This window comes from Mobula hypostoma, chromosome 6, assembly GCF_963921235.1.
Source record: "Mobula hypostoma chromosome 6, sMobHyp1.1, whole genome shotgun sequence".
NCBI classification, from domain to species: domain Eukaryota; kingdom Metazoa; phylum Chordata; class Chondrichthyes; order Myliobatiformes; family Myliobatidae; genus Mobula; species Mobula hypostoma.
In genome coordinates, this window is record NC_086102.1 from 72,361,161 (window position 1) to 72,388,458 (window position 27,298).

The 27,298-nt window shown below is 43.0% G+C and overlaps 1 protein-coding gene across 5 annotated transcripts in view; it reads right to left on the reverse strand.

Moving 5' to 3' along the window:
• The window catches only part of cnksr2a (connector enhancer of kinase suppressor of Ras 2a), a 554,785-nt gene that overhangs the window by 247,146 nt on the left and 280,341 nt on the right, over window positions 1-27,298 (reverse strand). For all 5 annotated transcript variants that reach the window (XM_063050993.1, XM_063050994.1, XM_063050991.1 and 2 more), the window contains exon 8: window positions 4,539-4,607. In XM_063050993.1, coding sequence (XP_062907063.1) covers window positions 4,539-4,607 — 69 coding nt within the window. The remainder of the gene's footprint in view (window positions 1-4,538; window positions 4,608-27,298) is intronic.

Here is a 27,298-nt window from a genome sequence, read left to right on the forward strand (position 1 = left end):
GATGTCTTGGTAAAGCAATCAGGCATTACAACCAGATCTGGGTGCAAGTGGGCAGCCAACGCAGCTGTGGAGGAGGCAGTGTGTTCTCTGAAGCTGCGAGATATCATCAGCAACCCCTGCGTCGGGCGGCAAGGCCTCGGCTCAGTTCACTTCCAGAAGTGGGGAAATGCAAGCGTAAGGAACAGGCGAGACATGATACAGGCATAAGTACGGATCCATGAGGAAGAGAAGCGGATGTCAAAGGCAGTGGAACAAGGGTCCCAGGGTGCCTGGACAAAATGGGATCTGCCTAAGCACAAGATCTCATGGGCAGAGTTATGGAGACTGGAGCCATTCCGTATTTCCTTCCTCTTGCGATCTGTGTATGACACCCTTCCTTTGCCATTACATCTGTACACATGGGGGATGAGAGAGGACCTGAACTGTAAGCTCTGTGGTCAAAAAGGGACACTGGCTCATATACTGTCCGGGTGTAAAACAGCTCTAACTCAAGGACGGTATAGGTGGCAACATGAGAAGGTGCTCCTGGCTCTTGCTGACGCACTAGAGCGGGAGAGATGCAAGAAGAGGACGGCTGGCACAGATTTGAGGAAGGCCATCACCTTCATCGAAGAGGGAGCCAGGCCTTTCGTAATCAAACAACCAAAGCCCAATCTGCTGCTAACGGCCAGGTCCTGGGAGATGAGGGTCTATGTGGGAAGGAGATTGCAGTTCCCAGATGTGGTGCACACAACCCTACGCCCGGACATTGTACTGTGGTCAACCGAAGACAAGAAAATAATTCTGGTTGAGTTGACTGTGCAATGGGAAGAGGCCCAAGAGAGAAAGGCCTTGAAGTACCAGCCCTTACTGCAGGAGTGTAAAGACAAGGGATGGCAGGCATGGTTGTTCCCTGTGGAGATCGGCTGCAGAGGTTTCCCAGCCAAATCAGCATGGCGGTTGTTGTCAGATCTGGGCCTGGACGAAAGGAGCAAATAACAAGCAGCTCGTAGGATGAGGGAAGAGGCAGAACGCGCCTCTTGTTGGATTTGGAGCAGGCGAGAGGAGGGAAGCTGGAAGCCAGGAGCAGATAGGCAGTGATTTGGCCACCACTGCCGGCCCACCAAGTGGAGAGTGTCGGGGTTAAGGGTCGAAACACTCTGTGAAGGTTGGGAACTACCTGATGACATCTGCTCCTGGCTGAAGGCTACGGTTACCTTATAAGGTAACTGGAGAATGCACCCTAACAGGTGTGTGTAACAAGACAAGTCAGAATCCATTCAAGCATGTTCGTGAAGGATTTGCACGTTCCCTCTCTCCGATCAGAAACCCAATCCTTATCCTTCACCAATAATATTCCTACAAGTCTGTTGCTTTTATAACATCCAGCACATTCCTAAATGCACACCCCCAGGAGGAACAGAAAATTATTTTCTCTCTGTGGAGAGAACAGTGCATTTTCTCCTCACCTCCATTTCAGAAACATAATTGTTGGAATCAGAGGAATATCACACAAGGTCAATATTTCAAGGTCAACATTGCTTGTCTGCAACAGGAAAGGAAACCATTGCTGGAAAATGCTAGAATGTGTTGCAATGCACTGTGGTTCATCTTTCCCGGGTTCTTAGTCAATGCTGGGGGGAAGGGGATGTAAGGCCTCAATGTGGGTTTCATCCTTTTCTTCAGAAGATGTGAATTAACAAGCCACTCACAAGATCACTGGAAGGAGTGCCTTTGAAACATATCACTTTTCAGAAATTTCATCAACAGGTCAAAACAAGTAGCCCACAAATTCTTATTAAAAGAGTAATTTAATTCTATGTGGCCAGGGGTAAAGCTGCATTCAAAACTGTTGGCAGGCTGTTGGGAACACCACAAAGAATGGAAATTGCAAAAATGGCCATTGACAGGACCATTTCTGCAACCTATTGGAGTAATCATGTTGAAGTGATTAAGAGAAGAAATTTTGATAGTCATGCTGAATAATATTGGCCTAGACAAATTTCTTCCTCATATTTTCCCTCCATCTTCAGTAACATCCATTAAGGTTTAATGAAAAGTTTACCAGAAGATAGCCTAATAAACAGTACACTGAAAGGTCTGGCAATATATTCTAAAGTTCGGAAACCTCCAGCTAACCAAAGCCACAGAGAAATTACAATATCGAGGGGGACTATTTCATCTCTCGTCTGTTCTGGCACCGGGTCTCAATGCTGATTCCATGTTCCTGTCCATTCTCTTATGCAATACATAAAAAATGCTGGAGGAACTCAGTAAGTCAGGCCATATCTATGAGAGGAAATAAACAGTCAACATTTCACGCTGAGCCACTTCATCAAGACCCATGAAAGGTCTTGGCCTGAAACATCGACTGCATATTTCCCTCCATAGATGCTGCCTGACCTGCTGAGTTCCTCCACGACTTTGTGTGTGCTGCTCAAGTTTTCCAGCATCTGCAGAATCTGTGTTTATGCTCCAACATCCTTCCTTTTAAATACTTAAGTGGAGGTATTTAGTTTTATATTTCTTTTACTAAAGCTATTATAGTCTCTAATGAGTCTGATAACTCCCATTCTTCCAGCTTATCACTTAGTTTATTCAATAACCAGTTTTTGACTCTGAAGCCTCCACTGAGCACTCCACCTAAATCCAACTGGAACTTTAGCTTACAGAGGATCACAAAGCAAGATTTTACAATGCAGTCCGATTCTCTGCATTGCTCATCTACTTCAGAGCACTTCTATAACTTAAAATAAGATCACATCTGTTAATGCCATAAAGTACACTCAAATAAATTGAACAAACCACAAACTAACCCAAGTAGGCAAATATAACCAATCTTGCATCATAACTTTGATAGAAGTTTGTCTAATTATGTCATAACTTAAAGAAACTAAATATGAATTAATGTTGCACTCTCTCCAACCATATTTAGAAACTTTTCAAAATTCCTTTGTCCCATGTTTTCTAAATAGTCGATTTCAAAAAGTGGAACAGCCCTTTTTCAATTAATTAATATAATTTCAAGGTGTTTTTAACAACATTACAGATATTGCTTCAAGTCAGAATCCATTATTAGTTTAGATTAACTTGATTGTTTTTGTATTTGACTTGCTTGGAAAAGATGATAAACACAAGAGATTCTGCAGATGCTGGAAATCCACAGCAACACACACAAAATACTGGAGGAAGTCAGCAGGCCAGGCAGCATCCATGGAAATGAACAATTAGTCGACATTTTGAGCTGAGACACTTCATTGGGACTGGAAAGGGAGAGGAAGATCCAGGGTAAAAAGGTGGGGTGAGGGGAAGGAGGACAAGTTGGAAGGTGACAGGTAGAAAAGTTAAAGGTGTGGAGAAGAAAGAATCTAATAGGAGAGGAGAGTGGACCAACAGAGAAAGGGGTGGAGGAGGGGCATCAGAGGGAGGTGATAGGCAAATGAGATAAGAGGGAGGTTGGAGTAAGGAAAGGAAGAAGAGGGAAGGGAGAGGGGTAGAAAAAAAACTACAGAAAGTTGAAGAAATCTATGTTCATGCCATCAGGTTGGAGGCTACTTAGACAGAATATGAGGTCTTGCTCCTCAAACCTGAGAGTGGCCTCATCGTGGCAGAAGAGGAAGCTATGAACTGACCACAACTTCAGGATTGAAGGACGTCCATTTAGAACAGAGATGCGGAGAAATTACTTTAGTCAGAGTGTGGTAAATCTGTGGAATTTGTTGCCATGAACGGCTGTGGAGGCCAAGTCATTGGGTGTATTTAAGACAGAGATAGATAGGTTCTTGATTAGCCAGGGCATCAAGGGGTATGAGGAGAAGTCAGGGGAGTGGGGATGACTGGAAGAATTGGATCAGCCCATGATCCAATGGCAGAGCAGACTCGATGGGCCAAATGGCCTACTTCTGCTCCTATATCTTATGGTCTTATGTCAGAACAGGAAGAGTGATAGGAATTAAAATGGTTGGCCCCCCAGGAAATACTGGTTCTTGAAGATGAAGCAAAGGTGCCCGACAAAGCAGTCTCCCAATCTACGTCAGGTCTCATCAATGTGGAGGAGGCCATAGCGGGAGCACCTGATACAGTAAACGACTCCAGCAGGTTCGCAGGTGAAGTGTTGCCTCTCCTGGAAGGACTGTTTGGGCCCTTAAATGGAGGTGAGGGAGGAGGTGAATAGGTAAATATAGCACTTGTGCCGCTTGCAGGTATAAGTAACAGGACGAATGGACCATGGAATCACGGAAGGAGTGATTGTTGCGGAAAGTGGTGAGTGGGGGAGAGGCAAAGATGTGTTTGGAACGAAATGATATTGGCAAAATTCACTTCCTGTTTAGATTAATACGTCTCGGAGACAAATGGTCAATAAAGGAAGAATATCTTGCTGAACCACTTCCCACTTACAACGATTACCTGGCATTTGCTATCCACTGATTAATAGTAAGCACTTTCAAAGAATGTAAATTTAACAAAAATCAATTATTAGAAGCTGGGTGCTATTCTTCACAGTTAAAGCAAATCCTACCTCCAAAATAAATCCCACAAAGCCCTGTTGTGACACATACCACAGTCTGATGATTGACCTGAATCACTTCATCCCCAGCGTGGATTTTCTTGCACCGATCCGCAGGAGACTTTTAAAAGGAGGGGAAAAAAAGGAAACCCAGTTGAAGATACACAGAAGGAAACATCATTAAAATATGCAACATTTACTTATGTTTTCTACATCTCCTATTCATTTTACATAAACATATGACTAACAGGCATCACAACGGAAATAATATACATGGTGATTAATGCATTTTGTGTCTGCTGAACTAATGTTTTCCAAATAATACAGTTAATGCCTAACTAATTTCTAAATGTCTAATTTTTATGGCAGAATTGAGAACAATATTCTGAATCACAACATGCCCTTTTTGTAAGGAAGACGCTTTCAAATATTATTTGATCAGTTGATCTATCCAATTTAAACACATACACTGCACAAGATACCGGAAGGTCATTCAAATGTACAGCATTATCAGTGCAACCACACGAACACAAAGTTCGTACATTCACACACGGAAATATTTGGAAGGAGACACAGATATTTTCAGAAAGGTTATATCCTTAAGTGACATCACCTGTGTGCCAGGTAAGGGTCCAAAAGAAAAATTGCTAGTAAGACAATTTTGCAACGTGGCTTAACCCAATGCCAAGTTCAAAACAAAAACCAAATGCATGAATTAAACCTCTTTACTGGAGTAAAACACAACACAACTAAATGTTGAATTATTGGAAAGGTAATCTATAACCACTGGATTTTCCAAGTATAGTATAAGCAATACAAAATCTGGACCTCTTTTGATGTTTGAGATGAGGATTCTCTATCAAATTCACTAATAGACAGCTCCTGCTTAAACTAGAAGGGGGCTTCCTTTATACAAGAAGTTGCCGAACTGTAGAACACAGACATCAGGGGTATGTAATACATCTCTGTAGTGGGAGTCAACTGAGAAGTATATGGGAATAAATGTAAGACTGTCAATTTTATTTTCCTTTTCAAATAAGGCCTTAGGTATTTAACATAGGCACACAACAATGTTTCTTATTATATCATGGCTTCTCAATTTGGAGTGCACAACCCAGTTCCTCTACATCTTCCGTGCTAGTGGGTGATGCTGGAGCAGATGGGTGCTTTCCTGTCAGCCAAAAGGAGGGTACCTGTGATACAGTTTCACGTGCATAGTAAATTGGAGCTGGAGTTTTCAGACAAGAGAAAATCTGCAGAAGCTGGAAATCAAAGTAATATGCACAAAAATGCTGGAGGAACTCAGCAGGCCAGGCATCATCTATGGAAAAGAGTAAACAGTTGAGACCCTTCATCAAGACTGGAAGTTTCAAGCTCCCTGCAAAACCATTTCCCTGCAAGTCATTACGGATTCTTCCTCAGCTAGCAAGTAAATTATGTACATTGTTCCTGACCTCATTCTTGATGCTTGTCTGCAATTTAAAGTTGTACTAGAGCTATTTATTCTGTACTTATAAAGTTAGAACATTGAAAAGGTAAGCATGAGGAAGTCTGCAGATGCTGGAGATCCAAAGCAACACATACAAAATGCTGGAGGAACTCAGCAGGTCAGGCAGCATCCATGGAAATGAATAAACAGTTGACATTTTGGGCCGAGACCACCTTCAGAACTGGAAAGGAAGGGGGAAGATGCCAGAATAAGAGGTGGGGGAGGGGGGGAAGGGGAAGCTGGAAGGTAATAGGTGAAGCCAGGTGGGTGGGAAAGGTCAAGGACTGGAAAGGAATGAGTCTGATAGTAGAGGAGAGTGGAGCATAGGAGAGAGGGAAGGAGGAGGGGACCCAGGGAGAGGTAATAGGCATGTGAGAAGAGGTAAGAGGCCAGAGTGGGGAACAGAAGAAGTGGGGGAGAGAGAATTTTTTTTATATACTGGAAAGAGAAACAGTTATTCATTCCATTGTTGGAGGCTACCCAGACAGAATATAAGGTGTTGCTCCTCCACCCTGAGGCACAAGAGGAGGGCATGGACCTCCATGTTGGAACGGGAATGGGAATCAGAATTAAAATGTTTGGACACGAGGAAGTTCCACTTTTGGTGGATGGAGTGGAGGTGCTCAATGAAGTGGTCCCCCAGTTTACGATGGGTCTCACCCATGTTGAGGAGGCCACATCAAGATCACTGGAAACAATAGACAACCCCAGCAGATTCACCGGTGAAATGTTGCTTCACCTGGAAGGACTGTTTGGGGCCCTAAATGGAGGTGAGTGAGGAGGTGAATGAGCAGACGTAGCATTTGGCCGCTTTAGGGATAAATGCCAGGAGGGAGATTAATAGGGAGGGATGAATGGACAAGGGAATTATGGAGGGAGCGATCCCTGCGGAAAACAAAGAGATGGGGGGAGGTAAAGATACATTTTGCGGCTAGATCCTTTTGGAAGTGGCTGAAGTTGTGAAGTATGATGTGTTGGAAGTGGAGGCACATTGGGGGGTGGAACTCTATAACTGTTAAGGTAGTGGAAAGATGTGGTGAGGGCAGATTGAATAGATAGGGTAAGGCACAGTGTTCATGTGTAAATTAGCAAAAAATAATTGATGCAGTTTTATTTAACAATGTTGAATTTTATAAAGTTATACAAGTTGTTAATGCACAGTATATGTGGGCAGCAAGATAATATAACAAATAGCATAATGCTTTACAGCCCTGGTGAGTGGAGTTCAATTCCCACTACTCCGTGTAAGGAGTTTGTACATTCTCTCCGTGGCCACGTGGATTTCCTCCAGGTGCTCCAGTTTTCTCCCACATCCCAAAAGTTGTACAGGCTGGTAAGTGTTAGTGAGTTGTGGGCATTCTATATTGCCATCGGAAGCCTGTCAACACTTGCGGGCTACGCTCAGAACATTGATGCAAACAATAGATTTCATTGTATGTTTTGATGTACATGTGACAAGTAAAACTAATCTTTAAAACGTGTTGGCGGTGGTGTAGGAGAAGTCAGTAAATCAAGAAGAGAGCGCAGTTAATGGCAAGGTTGGGAGCCTTTGCCTTAGGCTATTAGCTGTTTGCACTAAGGTTGCAGTATCCCACATCTGCATTACGAACTGAAATGTAAACACATTGTACCAGGTCACAGCATTCACCAGTGAGTCAAGAATCAGCATAATAGTGGCACATGTGAATCAGATTTTTTTCAACATGTGAGTACACTGTCATAACCAGCTGCAGACAAATTGCAGTGGAAGTTGCCTAGGGAGCACAAGTGACAAAGCACATATATACAGACTGTACTGCAGCAGTTTCAGCTACCTTACGACACAGAGGAGCAGTGAATTGTGTTGTTGCACCTGGTTCACAGATATCCACAGGAATAGCGATGATGAAGGTCACCACTGCCCTCAAGTTAACATCACAAAGCCTTGCCAGTAACTAATAGGCTAATTCAGAACTTTAACTTGTCTGCCCTCCAGATGCTTGTTCCTCTGTTAGCGAGTATTCTGGAGTTATGTGAATATATCAGATATTAATTCTAATGAAAACTGGTCCTCATTTCATAATGCAAATTCTATATTGCATTTCGTTTGAAGTTAAAAACACACTTTTGCAGTGACCGTAAGATATTTGCATACACATCAGCCAAACATTAAGACAATGGGACTGTGTTAATTGGCCTGCATCAAACTAAGCAGCTATAGATTTAGTCTGCTTTCTGACTTCAGATATTCTTAGAACATCTATGTTAATTAATTTCTCACAGCAGAGGCATTGAACTTTCACAGGTGTCTTATCAATAACAACGTGCTTCCACTGTAAATATGTGCCTCAGAGAAACAACTTGTCAACCCAAAGTACTTAAGTAAACATTGTCATTGTAACTAATAAATTGGGCTGAATCACCTGCTGTTACGTTTGATCTTAAAAGTATAAAAATGTGATGTACTTTTGACTTTGTGTGACTCAACCACAATGAATAAAGAATTTCATATCCACAATTTCAGTGTCTCTCCAGTGACTTTGATCATAGTTACAACTCCTCTATTGCAGATCTGACTGCTGAACAGTAGCCCTGGGGATCTCCAGGCTTGCAACTGCTAGAATAAAACCCCACATATGACCAAGTAGTCTCAATGTGGAATAATTGACATCCATCAGGTTTTGGAATGGTAACTCTCAATTGGCATTTTCCGAGCCTTACAAAACTTGAGATGCTTTGAAATGGCCATTGGTCAAGGATAAGCAAGTCAACCATTTTTCTATGACAATTGTCATGTGCAAGGATGTACTACGGATCAGAGTACAGCAATCCCTCAACCTGTCTCGCCTACATTCTAATTTGATTTGATAAGTATTTCCAGCATTTTCATTTATTACTTTATCTTCCATTACGGTGAGCGTGGTTGTGGGTGTTAAATTTGGTGAAAGAACTGGTCAATTTATCTGCATCAAATGGGTCCTAAGGCACTTTTCATTCCAGATCACTGCTTAGTCACTCAGTCTGAGGTACATTTAGGACCAATTCTGCATTTTGGACTGGCTGCTGCTTCAATCTGTAACAATGAGAGTGTGGCTTTTCAGTGTCACCCAGAGTAGGAGTAGCCTGAGGAGCATATCCATCACTGTAGTACTGTACATTCATTGTGCAGATTACCATGTAATTCAACATAATGATTTGGCATTGTTGCACTCGCAGTCATACAGCTTTGAAAAAGGGCCACATGGTCCAACAGTTCAATGCCATCCAAGACGCCCATCTAAGCTCGTCCCATTTGCTGACATTAGGCCCATATTGAACCATTCTTCCCCGTGTAGCTGTCAAAATGCCTTTTATGTGTTGATCTAACTGTCCCAGCCAATTCCTTGAGCATCTCACTTCATAAATGGACCACCCGCTTGGGGGGGGGGGGGGGGGGAATTCATAGGATGTAATAGATTATTCTATTTGACACTTACCATAGAATGTGTGATAACCACCGGTTTATGCAGACATTTTTTCTTCTAAGTTTCTAAACAAATCTGCAACAGCTTTCTCTCAATTACGAAGCTGTTTTCACTGCTTTGAGTCAGTGGGCTGGACAATATTTAGGGATTCATCTCTGACTCTGAATGAATAAACCACAGTTGTCAGTGACTTCATCAACATCTGTGTAGATGAATGTCTGCCTTTGAGAACATACTGGACATATCCAAACCAAAAGGCATGGAAGAACCAGGAGAATCATAGTCTGCTGAGGGCTAGATCCGTGGCATTCAAGACCAGTGATCAAGAGCTATAAATAAGTCCAGGTATGACCTACAGAAGGTGACTTGAAGTGTGAAAAAACAATTCCAATGGAAGTTAGAGACAGAATCAGATACACATCAGCTCTGGCAGGGTTTGCAGGCCATTACTTTTCTTACAAGGTGAAACATAGCATCATGAATAGCTGTGATGCTTCACTCCCGCCTTTTCTGCACGGTTTGAAAGGGAGAATAAAACTAAGCCTTAGAGAATCCCTGTGATCTCTGTCTTGGAGGCCAATGTCAGATAGTGTACGTGGTAGTGCACTGAAAACCTCTGTCAACCAACTGGCAGGAGTGTTCAAGTATACCTTCAATCTCTCACTGCTGCAGTTGGAAGTTCTCATCTGCTTCAAAAGGGCGACAATCATACCAGTGCCCAAGAAGAGCAGGGTGAGCATCCTCAGTGGTTATCACCCAGTTGCACTCATAGCTACTGTGATGAAATGCTTTGTAAGTTTGGTCTTGGCCAGAATCAACAGCTGCGTATTCAAGGACTCGTATCCTCTGTGGTTTGCCTATCACCACAATAGGTCTACAACAGATGCAATCTCACTTGGCATTGGATCTCCACTTGGTATTGGATCATCTGGATGCTAGCAATGCCTCTGCCAGGCTGCTGTTTATTGACTACAGCCCAGCGCTCAACACAATCATACCCTCAGTTCTAATCAACAAGCTCCAAAAACTGGGCTTTAGTACCTCCCTCTGCAAATGGATCCTTGACTTCCTCACCAGATTGGAAGTAACATCTCCTCGCTGACAGTCAGCACTGGTGCACCTCAAGGATCCATGCTTAGTCCTCTGTTCTACTCTGTCTACAACCACAACTATGTGGCTAGGCTGAAACACCATGTATAAATTTGCTGATGACACAACTATTGTCGGCAGAGTTTAGATGGTGATGAGGAGGTGTACAAGAGTGAAGTGGATCAGCTGATTGAGTGGTGTTGCAATAGCAACCTTGCACTCAACATCAGTAATAGCAAGGTATTGATTGTGGACTTCAGGAAGGGGAAGTCGAGGAAACACACATCAGTCCTCATTGAGGGATCGGCAGTAGAAAGGGTGAGCAGTTTCAGGTTTCTGGATGTCAACATCTCTGAAAATCTCTCCTGAGCCCGACATATTGATGCAGTTACAGAGGTGGCTATATTTCATTAAAGTTTGAGGAGAATTGTTATATCAAAGGGCGGGAGGAGAAGATGGTGGCACGACGCAGCGCGCGCAGCCTCTCTGGTGAAATGATATCGTATTTGTTAAATAGGGTACCGTGCACAATTCTGATTTGATGGAGACAGCCGTAAGAAGCATGGAGGAACATTTGGAGAAACCTCTGAAATGCCCGGTTCGCTGCTGTTGCTACTGTGCAATAGAGAATCTCCGGAGGGAAGGCCCCAAATCCTTGGCTTTCCCTGCTGCTGGCGGCCGGTGCTGGGATTGAAGCACTTGGCAGAGATGGCGCTTGGTGCTCGGTGTCGGAGGGCTGGTTGGAGGCTCGAAGTTTTCGTACCACTCAGAATTGGACTGTGGTTGGGCATAGCAGGGAGAGTTTTCTTCCTTCTCCTGTCTGCGTGAGATGTGGGACTTTCGAGAGACTGTGAACTTTTTTTAACGTGCCCATGGCCTGTTCTTCATCAGGTTACGGTATTGCTTGCACTGTTGTAACTACAAACGTATATGTTATAATTGTGTGGTTTTTGTCAGTTTTTCAGTCTTGGTCTGTCCTGTGTTTCTGTGATATCACACCGGAGGAATATTGAATCATTTCTTAATGCATGCATTACTAATGACAATAAAAGAGGACTGTGTGTCATCATAATCTAATCTACTCTAATCATCAAAAACCCTTGCAAATTTCTACAGGTGCACCATGGAGAGCATTCTAACCGGTTGTATCACCATCTGATATGGAGTGGCCACTACACCAGATTGGAAAAAGCTGAGGAAAGTTGCAAACTCAGCCAGCTTCATCATGGGCACTAGCCCTCCCCAGTATTGAGGGCAACATCTCGAGAAGGTGGCATCCATCATTGAGGACCCCCATCACTCAGGACATGCCCTCTTCTCATGGATACCATCAAGGAGGAGGCACTCAATCCTGAAGACACACACTCAAATATTTCAGGAACAGCTTCTTTTCCTCTGCCATCAGATTTCTGAATGGACAATAAACTACCATCTGAAGATGTAGTAGGTTCCAATTTCTCTATTCACAATATGCTCTTTGTCAATGAGGTAAATATTTTAACTTTTCTTCAATTCAATTATGCATGTTATTGCAAACAACAGGAATTCTGCAGATGCTGGAAATTCAAGCAACACACATCAAAGTTGCTGGTGAACGCAGCAGGCCAAGCAGCATCTATAGGAAGAGGCGCAGTCGACGTTTCAGGCCGAGACCCTTCGTCAGTCTGACCTGACGAAGGGTCTCGGCCTGAAACGTCGACTGCGCCTCTTCCTATAGATGCTGCTTGGCCTGCTGCGTTCACCAGCAACTTTGATGTGTGTTGCATGCATGTTATTGCCTCACTTTCCAGGCAGTATTTATGCCTTATCTTTGGTTTGTTCAAGTGTACAATTTCTTGGCTCCTGCAGTGTTTTGCATACTGTAGGTATTCAGCTGACATGTTTCAGCATTGCTTTTAAAAAAACTGGACACATGTAGTTGGTTCTGTTACACTAGTTAACAATATGAAATTGACAATATTGACAATAACAATATGAAATCTTGATATGAAAACTGTGCTTCTCTGTTAAATTGCTGAGCCATTCTCAGACAAATTAAAAAAGATACTTTTCAACCTACTCCTTTGACCAAACATTTGGTATTTGCCCTTTCATGATGTTGTGTCGAATTTTGTTAGGTAACACGAAGTGCCTTTGGTCATTTTGCTATGTTAAACCTCTGTATAAAAGCAAGTTCAGCCGTGGAGCTGGGAGTGCAGCTGTCTCACAGCTCCAGAAGCCCAAGTTAGCACGTGGCCCCAGTGGTGTCTGTGTGGAGGTTGTATGTTAACCCTGTGATTGCAGAGGTCTCCCCCAGGTGTTTGGACTTTTTCCCCACATTCCAAGCTCACTCAGATTCCCAAGTTAATTTGACTTTCCCGCACCATCAGGAAGGCAGAACAGGATTATTCACAGAGAATATACAGCCATCTCTGTGACAGCAGAGACACGAAATGCATGCAGAAGGGCATCCAAACCATGATAGATCACGTCCACCCTGCACGTCAACGACTGTTTTGCCTTTCTTCTTGATAGGCTGAATGTTTTTTTACGCTCAGTTTGATACACGGAATGACATGCCAGCAAAGAAGGACTCCCTTCCCCTCATCTCCCCCCACCACCGAAGAAGCAGGCACTCTGTCTGGCCGCAGCAAGACCCCAGCCTGTGTTAACCCACGTAAAACTCCACGGCCTGATAACATACCTGGTCGGGTGCTGAGGGAGTGTGGCAGCTCAGTTAACAGAGGTTCAAACAGACATCTTCAACATCTCCCTAGAACAGGCTTCAAGGCAGCCTCCATCATCCCAGTGCCCAAGGAGGCAACAGTAAGCTGCCTCAATGATTACTGTCCAGTGGCACTGATTTCAACAATAACCAAGTGCTTTGAGTGGCTGTTATGGATCTCACCAAATCCCATCACCCTGCTATATTAGACCCTTTCTAATTGACGTACTGCTCAGATGGGTTCACTGGTGATGGCATAGCCTCTGCACTCTACTTCCTCCTATCCCACCTGGAAAATCTCTGACTCCCTACCATCAGGCAGGAGATACTGTTGCATTATACCATAAGGTATGAGAGCAGATTTAGGCTATTCGGTCCATTGAGTCTGCTCCACTATGCCATCATGGTTGATTTATCACCCTTGTCAACTATATTCTCCTGCCTTCCCCTCATAACCTCTGATGCCCTGATTAATCAGGAACCTATCAACCTCCGCTTTAAACATACCCAATGACTTGGCATCCACAGCATTCTGTGGCAATGAATTCCACAGATTCACTATCCTCTAGCTAAAGAAAATCCTCCACATCTCTGTTTTACATGGTCAGCCTTGTCTCATGACAGGAAACATCCAGTCTATCTCGCACTAGCATTTAGGCAGCAATGAAAGTCCTCCATCTCTGTTTGTCCTTGGTCATCTTCTCTATTGTGCTGCAGATATGGTTCAGCGTCCTCTTTACTGCCTCTACGGTACGGCACCAAGTTGTCTTTGTTGTCCCCCATTTCCTCCGCCCTTCAGGTTCCAGTGAAATGCTGTCCTGATGATGGAGTTGGCCTCTGTTCTCATCATGTGTTCAATCCATCTCCAACCTTTCCTCATGATGATCGTGGCCATGTCCTCTTGGTGACACTGAGGAGTAGGGTGTGGTTGGAGATGTTTCTTGGCCAGAAAATATGGCGGATCTTCCGGAGGCTCGTGGTGTGGAATGACGACAGGTTGGCAAGACCGTTCTCTGTCATGCACCGGCATTCTGACCAGTACAAGAGTGTGGACAGAACACAGCTCCGGTACAGCTTCACCTTGGTGTGGATGCTGCACTTGGTTGATCCCCACATGTTGCTCAATGATCTGAAGATGTTTCTAGCTTTGTTAAGTCTCCAGTGGATACCATCCTTGGTCGCACCATCTTGCTGAATGATGCTGTCCAGGGAGATGAATCTGCCAGTGCTGAGTACGTTGATGTCGTGTGCCTTGATGGGAGGAGGAGACTCTACTTTGAGGGTCACGGTCTCAGTCTTTTTCTGGCTGACTCTGAGTCCAACTTGTCCACTAAAGCTACATAGGCGCTGAGTTTTCTCTTGCATGTGTTGGTATGTATGGCATTTCAATACCTGATAGGTTCAACGAGATCCCCCCTCCATATTCTAAAGTCCAGTGATTACAAGCCCAAAGCCATCAAAGGCTGCGAGAAAATCTGCAGATGCTGTCAATCTGAGCAACACACACAAAATGCTGGAGGAACTCAGCAGGCCAGGCAGTATCTAGGAAAAGAGTACAGTCAATGTTTCGGGCCGAAACCCTTTGACAGGACATTAACCGTTTTATTTCCCAAGTCATTCTCATGAACCTCCTCTGAACCCTCTCCAATGCCAGTATATCTTTTCTAAGATAAGAGGCCTAAAACTGTTCGCAATAGTCCAAATGCAGTCTGACCAATACTGTATAAAGCTCCAGCATTACATCCTTGGTTTTATATACTAGTCCTCTCAAAATGAATGCTAACTTTGCATTTGCCTCCTTACCACTGACCCAACCTACAAGTTATCCTTTAGGGAACCTTGCACAAGGACTCCCAAAACCCTTTACACCTCTGATATTTTAATTTTCTGCCCATTTAGTAAGTAGACTATGCCTTTATTCCTTATAACCAAGTGCATGACCATACACTTCCCAACACTATATTCCATCTGCCACTTCTTTGTCCATTCTCATAATCTGTCCAAGTCATTCTGTAGAGTCTCTGCTTCCTCAATACTACTTGCCCCTCCACCCATTGTTGTATCCTCTGCAAACTTGGCCACAAAGCCATCAACTCCTTCACTGAGATCACGAAGATGAAATGTGAAAAGGAGAAGACCCAACACCAACCCCTGTAGAAGACCACTAGCCAACCAGAAATGGCCCCCTTCATTCACACACTTTGCCTCCTGCCAGTCAGACAACCTACTTTCCATGCTAGAATCCTTCCTATAAGACCATGTATGGGCTCTTATCTTGTTAGGCAGCCTCATGTGCAGCACCTTGTCAAAAGCCTTCTGAAAATCCAAGTGCACAACATCCACTGACTTACCTTTGTCTATCCTGCCTGTTATTTTCTCTAAGAATTCCAACAGTCAGGCAAGATTTCCCTTAAAGAAACCATGCTGACTTTGACCTATTTTATCATGTGCCTCCAAGTACCCCAAAACCTCATGCCTAATAATGCACTCCAACATCTTCCCAACCGCTGAAGTTGGGCTAACTGGCCTATCATTTCCTTTCTTCTGCCTCCCTCCATTCTTAAACAGTAGAGTGATATTTGCAATTTTCCAGTCCTCTGGAACCATTCCACAATCTAGTGATTCTTGAAAGCTCATTACTAAAGCCTCCACAGTCTCTTCAGCCACCACGTTCAGAACCCTGGCGTGCAGTCCATCTGGTGCAGATGGCTTATCCATCTTCAGACCTTTCAGCTTCCTAACATTCAACTGGGAAGAACTATTAGGATGGGAAACAACTTCTTCCCTCAGGCTGTAAGACTACTGAACTCTCTCCCACAATCTAGGTCTCACACATATGAAACGCCTGTAGCATAATACTGTTTACTTTTTAACTTATGTCGTAAATGTACCTTATTATATTTCAGCTTATTTGTGGTAACTTTACTTTATGTGTTGTGTGTATGACTTATATGAACATTGCTAGGCACCTTAGTTTCGGAAGAACGCTGTGTCATTTGGTGATATATCTGTGTACAGTGGAATGACAATAAACTGAACTTCAACTCGAACTAAGTTGCCCAAGTATGGTCGGCAGTGAGAATCAGCAGAACGTTAATGGGAAAATGCGAGAGAGAGTAGGTTATGGGGAAATAAATGGGGGAATGTGATTGATAGGTTTGCTCTGAGGTTTGGCAGAGACACAGTGGGCTAAACTAGGTGGTAATTAATACAAGAATAATATTTGACTGGAAGCCGAAACGCTGTTGTTTGTGTAGAAAAACTTGAGGTCAAAAGTGAGGCAATTCTCATGGGTGTAGCCAATTTTATGCTAAAGAAGCTTAATTCCATCACTGTCAGTGTAATTTATGCAAATTCACAGTTAGCAAATTGCTTTCTTATAGTCATTCTAGAATTTTTTTACAACATAGTTGACATATTTTTGATCCTATGCTATGCCTTTGTGCAATCGCTTTAAATGTTTCTTAGATCCCATTTTTAAAGATTCTGTGGGTGCTGTTGGCTCAGACTCCTTCAATATGGTTGATGCCAGAACAGCTGCAAATATTGTCACAGACTCATCAGAATTGTACCTCACAGAAGTAGGCCCTTTGGCCCAAGTCATCCATGCTGACTGAGATGCCTATCCGATCTGGTCCTATTTGTCTCCTGTCCTTCTAAACATTTTCTATCCATAAATGTCTTTTAAACATCATATTTGTTCCCCCCCTTTACAGCATCCTCTGGTAAAACATCCCACATACCAACTACCGTCTGTGTGGAAAAGTTTACTCTTGTGTCCCTTTTAAATCTTTCCCCACTCGCTTTAAACCTGTCCTGAAAGCTTTTAACTTTCCTGTCATGAAACCTGAAAGCTTTTAACTTTCTTCCCTGAGAAAAAGGCGATGACCATTCACTATATCTACACCTCTCTATCAAGGTCAAACCTCCTATACTCCAGGGAAAAAGTGGTAAGGTATCCAGCCTCTCTTTACATCTCATCTTTGAAGTCTGAGTAACATCCAGGTGACTCTTTTCTGTACTCCTTCCAGCTCAATGACATCCCTCCTATCACTGGGAACCAGAACTGCACAGAGTTCTCCAGCTGTTGTCTCACCAGCAACTTGTACAGTTGCAACCTGATATCTCATATTCAATACCTTGACAATGAAGGCAAGCATGCCAAACACCTTCATGAATGCAAACAGCAAGAACTGGTAAAGAGCAGATTAGGGGGAAAAAGCCATTATACACAGGAGAAAGTCTGCAGTTGCTGGAAACCTAAAGCAAAACTCAGAAAATGCTGGAGGAACTCAGCAGGCCAGGCCAAGACCCTTCTTCAGGACTGGAGAGGAAGGGGAAAGATGCCAGAATAAAAGGGTGGGGGGAGGACAACTAGAAGCTGACAGATAAAGCTAGGTGGGTAGGAAAGATAAAGGGTTAGCGAGGAAGGATTCAGTTAGGAGAGGAGAGTGGATCATAGCAGAAAGGGAAAGAGAAGAGGATCCAGGAGGAAGTAATAGGCAGGCGAGAAGAGGTAAGAGGCCAGAATGGTGAATAGAAGAAGAGGGAAGGGTAATCTTTTCAACTAAAAAGAGAAATCGATCTTCGTGCCATCAGGTTGGAGGCTACCCAGACAACATGCGAGGTGATGCTCCTCTACTAGTCATTCTAGAGTTTTACAACATGGAGGAAGCCATGCACTGACATGTCAGAATGGGAATGGGAAATGGAATTAAAATTTTGGCCACTGGGAAGTTCTGCTTTTGGTGTATGGAGCTGAGGTGGTCCTCCAGTTTACGACAGGTCTCACCGACGTAGAGAAAGCCGCTCTGAGAAAGCCATTGTAGTTTAAATTCAATGAAAACATAAACTGAATTCAGTAACTGGAAAAAGCTGTATAACATATACACTCTCACAACATGTTTTTCTAGCTGTACTTTTATTCGTGTTCCTTCCTATTAGATCTTTCAATCCTTGTAGTCTCTTGGCACCTTGAATTTAAGTCCATATCCAAATCTAGTCCCCATCTCCACCCATGTTTTAATCAGTGCCTCAAGCTGGACAGTTATTTCTTTGATGGTAGGTGGTTCTTTCAGCCCTCAGTCAGGCTGTTAGTACAGGAAGCCACCACAGACCAATCGAAAAACCTTCAACTTTTTATTTATTTTAGGCCTGTGTACCTCTGCAAATCTCTTCTACGTTGTCTGAAATGTGTACAGGTCCTAGTGGAAAGACGAGAGCAGATTCTCAGAAGAAATATTTAATCAATTGCAGATCAGTCTTTTTAAGAGATCTGGTTCTACAAAAGTTCACCTGGATCACAATGGATATAGTATGGATCAAAGGAGAGAGATAGGAACAAACATGTTGAGGAAAAAAAGAATGTTATCGGCAGCAAAGATGACCAATAAAACAGCTATTTAATTGCAAATAGGTGTACACAAAGCAGACACTCAAGAGCCTTTAACCAAATTGTTTCAACTCACTATAAGCAAAGTCAATAGCATCTAATGACAGATAAGGATTTGTGAAAAGAAGCTATTACAATTTTGAACATAGATTTTTGCTTCCATGTGTGAAGCAGCAACTGGCTGAGTACATTAGCCTGTCCATCAAACAACTCACTTGACTTGCACCTCAGTGTGATTAATGGGATGAAAACTGATAGATTCTATATATTACACGCAAGTTATTTGACTCCAGAGCAACACACACAAAATGCTGGAGAAACTCAGCAGATATGGCAACATCTACAGAGGAAAACAGCAGCTAATATTTCGAGCTGAGACCCTTCAGCAGGGCTGGAAAGGAAGGGGGGAGAAGTCAGAATAAGAGGGTGGGTGGGGGAAGAGTATAAGGAGTACATGATGGCAGGTGATAAGTGAAACTAGGTGAGTGGGAAAGTGGGGGAGGGCAACAAAGTGAGAAGCTGGAAGGTGATAGGTGGAAGAGGTAATTGCTGAAGAAGAAGGAATCTGATAGGAGAGTGGACCATGGGAGAAAGGGAAGGCACCAGGGGGAGGTGACAGACAAGTGAGGAGTAGAGAAGGGATAGGAGGGGAGCCAGAGTAGGGAATGGAAAAAGAGAGAAGGGTGGGGGGGGGAGAAGAACTTGTGGGTACGAGGCGACCCACATGGAATATGAGGTGTGGTTCCTCTGACCTGAGGGTGGCCTCATTGTAGCAGTAGAGGAGGCCATGGACTGATATGACGGAATGGGAATGGGAAGTCGAATTACAATTGGTACACAGGGGAATTCTACCTTTAGTAGTGAATGGAGGAAAGGTACTCGATGAAATGTTCCCCCAATTCACGTTGGGTTTCAGCATTGTAGAGGAGCGCGCACTGGGAGAACCAGACACAGTAGATGACCCTGACAGACTCGCAGGTGAAGGGTTGCCTCACCTGGAACGACTACTTGGGGCCTTGAATGGTGGATGAGGGAGTGGGCATAGAGGCAGATGTAACACTTGTCCCGCTTGCAGGGATAAGTTCAGGAAGACGATCAGTGGGGAGGGATGATTGAACAAGTGAGTTATGCAGAGACCGATCCCTGTGGAAAATGGTGAGCGGAGGGAGAGCTGTGAGAGACCGATCCCTGTGGAAAATGGTGAGCGGAGGGGGAGCTGTGTTTCGTGGTGGAATCTCATTGAAGATGGTGGAAGTTACAGAGGAGGATCTGTTGAATGTAGAGGTTCATGTTCTATATGTTGGCTGATGAACTGTTCAAACAGACTCAAATAAACATAAAATGAAAATTAACTCTAATGTTATGAAATACTGGATCATGTTTTACTCTCAAGCAATCAAAAGCATTTTAACTATATTTCAATCAAATACAAAAAAGGAAATTTTATTTAATAAAGACTGTAAAATGGAAATACAGTGTAATGGCCAAACAGATGTGCACTGACAACTTTGTTTTCATTTCATAATTACAACATTTGCATTGTTTCCTTTTTTTGTTTACTGAATATTAATTGATAGCCTATTCGGAGCCACTAAATTTATATTACAGACGCAACTTTTTCCAGTCTGACATATACTACACACTGACATTTTGGTTTGTCCATCTGTTATATGCACCTTATCAAATAAATTTCATGCACTTTTTCTGGAAAAATGCATTTTATTGAGAAACAAGCTTCTTGAGAAAACATGGCAACTTGGGCAAGTTGTCGTCCCTCTCAAATTCTTGCATAAACTGGTGCTTTGTCACAGTTGATACAAACAAAATGTAGTGTCACACTCTCATCTAAATGATGAAGCCAGAGAACATTCATCGATAACTCAGGAGGCTGTAATGCTGAGAATGTTATACTGGATTGAAAAGGATGGACTATGTTTTGAACAGTGATATTACTGGAGGTGCTGTCTCAGGGTAGAGAATTACATTTCTTGGTCAAAACAGTCCAAAAGAGAACAACATCACAATCTTGCACGAGGCTGTGACAAAGACCATTTTCATCATGACCGTCAGCAAGCCCAGTAATTTACCAAACAGACTTTCCCCCTCACAAGCTCTCCAGTTCCTATGCACTAATGGAAAATTACTGAGAAATAAGCATCAACAATTCCACAGTATTCACTTTTAGGAGAAACAAAAGCATTGACAATTTGAATCCGTAAAACATTAAAACAAGAAAGTTTTACTTAAAAATGTTTATTTTTCATATTCAAGGGGTTAAATGGCAACAATAATGTTGCCAAATAAAACTTGCCACTTTTCAATACTGTTGTGGTTTAATTTTTCAACGTTTTTGTGACGTATACGAAATTATTTCAACAGCTGCACTTTTACTGAGATAGTTGGCACAGAGGACCAATTTGATGTCTAATGTCAAAGTTCAAAGTGCATTAAATCATCAAAGTATGTATATGTTAGACAACCTTGAGACTCATCGTAACAGGCAGCTACGAAACAAAAAAACCCAAATGAACCCAGACCAAACACCCAATGTGCAGAGAGAAATAAAACACACATTATGAGAATAACAAAATGACCCATGAAAATAAAAGAACTCATAAAAAATCATCAAACACCCAATGTGCAGAGAGAAAAAAAAACACCACGTAAACAATAACCACAAGCAAACAGCAATCTGAAGTCCGCAAGGAGAGTCCCATAGTTCAGCACAGGGCCAAGTCATGGAGCAGTGACCCGAACCAGCCCGTCCCTCGTCATCTTAAACCAGAGTTTGCCAGATACGTGCATGTTGTAGCAACAGATTTGATTATTCGGTCTCTTCTATTTCAGTTTGCCCCAGTTAGTCCTATCTTAATTCTAACTGGAAAACTAATGGAGTGGAGGTATGTTGTTGTCCATCATTAATGACCTGACTCAAGATTATTTTCTGCACACCAGACTTACCTCTCCATACTGGCTGTATGGGAGTGTCTGAGGCAAGCTGAGAATGCAATAGTCACGAAGGCTGAATCTGGTTGTCCCTGAGCCTGTCACTGGGATCAAGATTGGTGGTTATCTACCACCCGCTGCTCTAGCTGCCTACGGCATATCCAGATAATTATATTGTACAGTTCATGTTGCTCAATATGTTGTATGCTACAGCAAGAGGCAAATACTGTGGATGGTTAGTACTCATAATAACCATACACTTGTGCTTAACCATATGTCAGCTTTTTATCAACACCTTAGTTGATCTCAGCTACCTCACCCCTATCTGATCTTAATTAAATATATCAGATGGTGATGTAAAAGGAAATAAATCAGTTCATTATTACATTGCAAATTTACATACAAATTGTGTGTTCAGCTGGGAATCAAGGTAGTGTGCTGGCCAGGATGAATTACTGGGAACTGGGACAGGGCCCACTGCTGAGCATGAGTTTGGGTCCATTGCTGGGATATGGACCTGGTACTATGACTGGGTCTGGAACTGGGTATAGTTTTCGGTATGGGGTCAGGGTCTGAGATGGGGCACAGTGCAAGGCAGTAGGATTTGCCCTCCTTCTCATTAAAGTGGACTGCATTACAATGATGTAGCTTTCACTGCAATGATGTGCTGTTCCAATACAAGCAGTTCCAGGGTTATGTAAGGGTGCCATTCCTGAGAACTGTTTGTGTGTCCCCTTTCAAACATCCAGCCTATCCTCTCTCCCTACACCCAAATCACCCCTATCACATTGCCAACTCCTGTTCACCGTACCTTCCCTCCTTTCAAATGCAGTGCCAGCTCTCACTCCATGTACGTACACTCTGTCAGTTCCCACTCCCTCTATCTATCCTGCCAATCATACAGCCAGCCCTCATTCCTTGTATCTGGTCTCTTTCCACACACACTGCTAGCTTCTACGCCCTTTACCTGCCCTCCTCCCACCATACTAACAGTCTCTGATCTCTACATTTCATCCTCCTCCGTAAAACACTGCCAATCTTCTGCTTCCTATCTCTTGCCAAACACGATGCCAGAGTTAGACCGCTCTCGCCCCGTCACCAACTGTCATACCACTGTCCTCTCACTCACCTACCATCATGTCGATCTTATCATTTGTCCTCCAGACCACAATTAGTTTCCCATCTCAGCATGGCCCAATTCCAGCTGCTGGAACTATGCTGGTACCAAGTGCCAACCATCTGCCTCTCCCACTGTCAACACTACACTTCCATCTCAGAGCACCTGCATCCCCCAGAGAAGTTGCTATTTACTTTGCTCCCTGCTCCCATCACCCTGCCTACAGCAGATGTCTCAATTGAGCTCACAGCTAAACTCTTTCTTAGCTCAAAGGAAGTAAAGATGGAATGGTCCATTCACAGACAATTTTCAGCAGGAAGGCCAGTGTTCAGAGATCACTGGCACCTCAGTACAGCTAGGTTTAGCACTATTATGGGCAGAGTGGAACTTCTATGCCTCTTTGTTTTCAAGAAGAATGAACAAAGGGCAGAAAGGATCTTAAACAAATTTTATAAAATGGCAGGCTAATAATATCCTAATAGCTAATCCATGGTGATTTGTTGTTTTTTTTTTCAGTTTCAAATAAGTATGCAATATTTTCTCTCTCATTTATTAAGCAATTTGTTGGTTCAGTAAATTTGCAATTTGAAAATTTTGGAAAGCACAATGTTGTGTTAAAGCTGGAAAACATCATGGCAGGCTTTATGGGAAATATTAGAAAAGCTTCTTCATTCCCACATCTGATCAAGAGTGGCCCATTGTACGACTGACAGAGTGCTGCATATTTGGATTTGCTATCTTCCAGATGTTGAACTGACAGCTCAGCAGTTAACTATAACAGTTCCACTTGAATGGTAAAGGAGATCTCCTGGAGTACAACACTGATGTTGGATCCTTAGGAAAGGAGATGAGATATGTGTTTCTCCCATCACAGATACAGTCCACCCTGCAGAGTATTTCACCATTTGCTGTTGTTATCCTCAAGTTTCTATCAGCTGCAGTATTTTGGTGTTGAATCACAGATGGATCAAGTGGTCATTCAATTTTTTTACTATTTCTTGAATCTGACTGGAGACAAATCAGCCTCTTTGCAGCAACAATGACCACACATCAAAAGTGATTCATGACTTTAGCATGGCTTTCAGTTTTTAAAGATTCTGTCAATATGTTTTTTTTTAATTTGAGCATATCATACTTGGCATGTACTAACGTAATTTCAAGTTATTTCCTGCGGCTTATTTAGTGCAGAGCATTACTATTCTGATTTCTGCTACTTATCTAAGACTCGTAATGTGTTTCTGCTGATGCTTACAGAAACAGTGGGTGAATAATTCAGTGACACACCTGAGATGAAATGTGTTCATAATAATACTCTGAGACCACCGGGCAATTCGCTTATTTCATTGTTGAGTTGCTAGAATTAAAAAGGCATCACAATTGAAGATCAGAAAACAAATTGCTGAAGGAACTCGATGCATCAGGCAGCATCTAGACAGGGAATTGACCAGTTGCTGTTTTGGGTCGATCCACTCCAAATGAAGGGTCTTTACCAGAAACAACAACTGCACATTTCCCTCTACAGACACTGCCTGACCTACTGAGTTCCTCCAGCAGTTTATAATTTTGTTCCAGTACTTGCAGTTTCTTTTGTCTACAATTGGAAACCAACACAGCTCCAATTTCCTATGATACAAACCTAGTAAGCTGCCATCTTTATGTCAACTAAACCTCAGTCTTTTATCTCAGTAAAGATCTTGACAGCTTGCCTGCTGGATTCCAAAATGTCATGTCACAAAAGAAAATCAATTACGAAATAATTTGTTGCACCAAGTTTAGCAAATAACATGCAGTACATTTTTGACTTTTTGGACAGTAACTCAAATGCAGATTATTTTGTGCTATTAATACTTAACTAAAGGAAAACAATTAAATGGCACTTTTATTTATTTGTTGTCTCCATAGTCTTCCCAGGTTTCAGTCCTATAGTGATTTCTATCAGTTCTAGATTTTGGAACTTAAGCACATCAATATTTTACATTTTAATATTAAATGTTACATTGCATCAGTTTTTCATTCAAAAATCTAATGCAAGTATGAACCATTATTTAAAACTGATTGATAATATTCTTATTTGGTTTGATAAAGTTTTTGAGAGGATTTTCTGTTGATAGGTAATCTGCACCTCCCCTGATCCATGCTCTGGCCTCCTGGGGGCAGTGTGGAGCAGATAAATTTTCCAAACTGCACACGTTCACGCGGAATTTTTATTCACATTCAGAGTCAATTTTAAGTTTTCAAAATAAAGGATTTAGAGAAAAGGCACACATACAAACTATCTAGTATCCAGTGGACCTACTAATGACATCTGTTAAACCATTCATTAAAATTATACTCAAAGGCCTGTGCTCTTGACTGTGTACTTACCCACAACTGAGAAAGTTATTAATTATATCTGAGCATTCTCAGTGGGGCAATTTTCCTGTAATATGAGTATCAACCGTCTGTGCCAAGTTGACACATTCTTCCGTGCAGGCTTCCACCAAGTGCTCTGACTTCACTCCCACATCCTAAAAGGGAGCAGACGATTTGGTAACTGGCTATTCAAAATTGTCCTCAGTGTACAGCTGAGTGGTTGAATTAGGGACAATTAATGGGAATGTGTGGAAAAGAAAAATTGGGATCAGTGTAATTGATAGCTGATGCAGACCTGATGGGCTGATGAGCTTGTTTCACTGCGATCTTATTTTCCTGAATACTGAACTTCCATTTCTTTTAGATCTGGGGAATTAATTACAAACTCCTGCTGAAAAAAAAACACTGCGAGTATGACCATTTTTTAATCATGCAAGAAGTACTGTAAATTAATTGTAGAAATTCAGCTTTTTTGATGCTTCTGAAAAAAGAAAATTGTTTTAGAAAGAAATATTTAGTCCAGATAGTTTAATTGCAAGAAGAGTGGGAAGAGTTTAAAAGCGAGCAGAGTTGAAAAGGTCACAGTTATTTCTTCAGCGGTTTGAACAGGGCACGACTGCGCAAGCGCATGGAGGTCAGCCAGTGAGAACAGTGGGAAGAGTTTAAAAAGAAAACAGCTTTACAGAGCGGGTGACAGAGGAGCAGGCAGCGGAGTAGAGGGAGACAGAGAAGAAAGGCTTTGGCTCAATGGGGCTTCGGCGATAACAGGTCGAGGCCAGGTAGGTTATCTGTTTAGAATACAGACAGAAAGTATGTGTGTGAGGCCAGTTTTCTGTGCTCCATGTCAGGTGTAGGAGGTCTTGGAGACTCCCAGCCTCCCGGACAGCCACATCTGCAGCAGGTGCATCGAGCTGCAGCTCCTTAGGGACCACGCTAGAGAACTGGAGATGCAGCTCGATGATCTTTGTCTGGTCAGGGAAAGTGAGGAGGTGATAGAGAGGAGCTATAGGCAGGTAGTCACTCCGGGGCCTCCGGAGACAGATAAGTGGGTAACAGTCAGGAGAGGGAAGGGCAAGAAGCAGGTGCTAGAGAGTACCCCAGTGGCTGTCCCCCTTAACAATAAGTACTCCTGTTTCAGTACTATTGGGGGAGTCGGCCTACTTGGGGGAAGCAACAAGGAGGCATTCGAGCACAGAGTCTGGCCCTGTGGCTCAGAAGGGTAGGGAAAGGAAGAGGATGGCAGTAGTGATAGGAGACTCTATAGTTAGGGGGTCAGACAGGCGATTCTGTGGACACAGGAAAGAAACGCGGATGGTAGTTTGCCTCCCAGGTGCCAGGGTCTGGGATGTTTCTGATCACGTTCACGATATATTGAAGTGGGAAGGAGAACAGCCAGAGGTCGTGGTACATATTAGTACCAACGACATAGGTAGAAAAAGGGAGGAGGTCCTGAAAGCAGACTACAGGGAGTTAGGAAGGAAGCAGGACCTCAAAGCTAGTAATCTCAGGATTACTGCCTGTGCCACATGACAGCAAGTAGAATGAGGTGGAGGATAAATGTGTGGCTGAGGGTTGGAGCCGGGATCAAGGATTCAGATTTCTGAATCATTGGGACCTCTTCTGGGGCAGGTGTGACCTGTACAAAAAGGATAGGTTGTACTTGAATCTGAGGGGGACCAATATTCTGGAGGGGAGGTTTGCAAAGGCTATTATGGAGAGTTTAAACTAGAATTGCTGGGGGGTGGGAACCGAACTGAAGTGACCGAGGAAAGGGAGGTTGGCTCACAAATAGAGAAAGCTTGGAGACAGTGCAAAAGGGAGGATAGGCAGGTGATAGAGAAGGGACGCACTCAGACTGATGGTTTGAGATGTGTCTATTTCAATGCGAGGAGTATTATGAATAAAGCGGATGAGCTTAGAGCATGGATCAACACTTGGAGCTATGATGCTGTGGCCATTCCAGAGATTTGAATGGTGCAGGGGCAGGAATGGCTACTTCAAGTGCCAGGCTTTAGGTGTTTCAGAAAAGACAAGGAGGGAGGCAAAAGAGGTGGGGGCGTGGCACTGTTGATCAGAGATAATGTCATGGCTGCAGAAAAGGAGGAAGTCATGGAGCGGTTGCCTATGGAGTCTCTGTGGGTGGAAGTTAGGAACAGGAAGGGGTCAATAACTTTACTGGGTGTTTTTTATGGACCACCCAATAGTAACAGGGACATCAAGGAGCAGATAGGGAGACAGATTCTGGAAAGGAGTAATAATAATAGGGTTCACACACAAAAT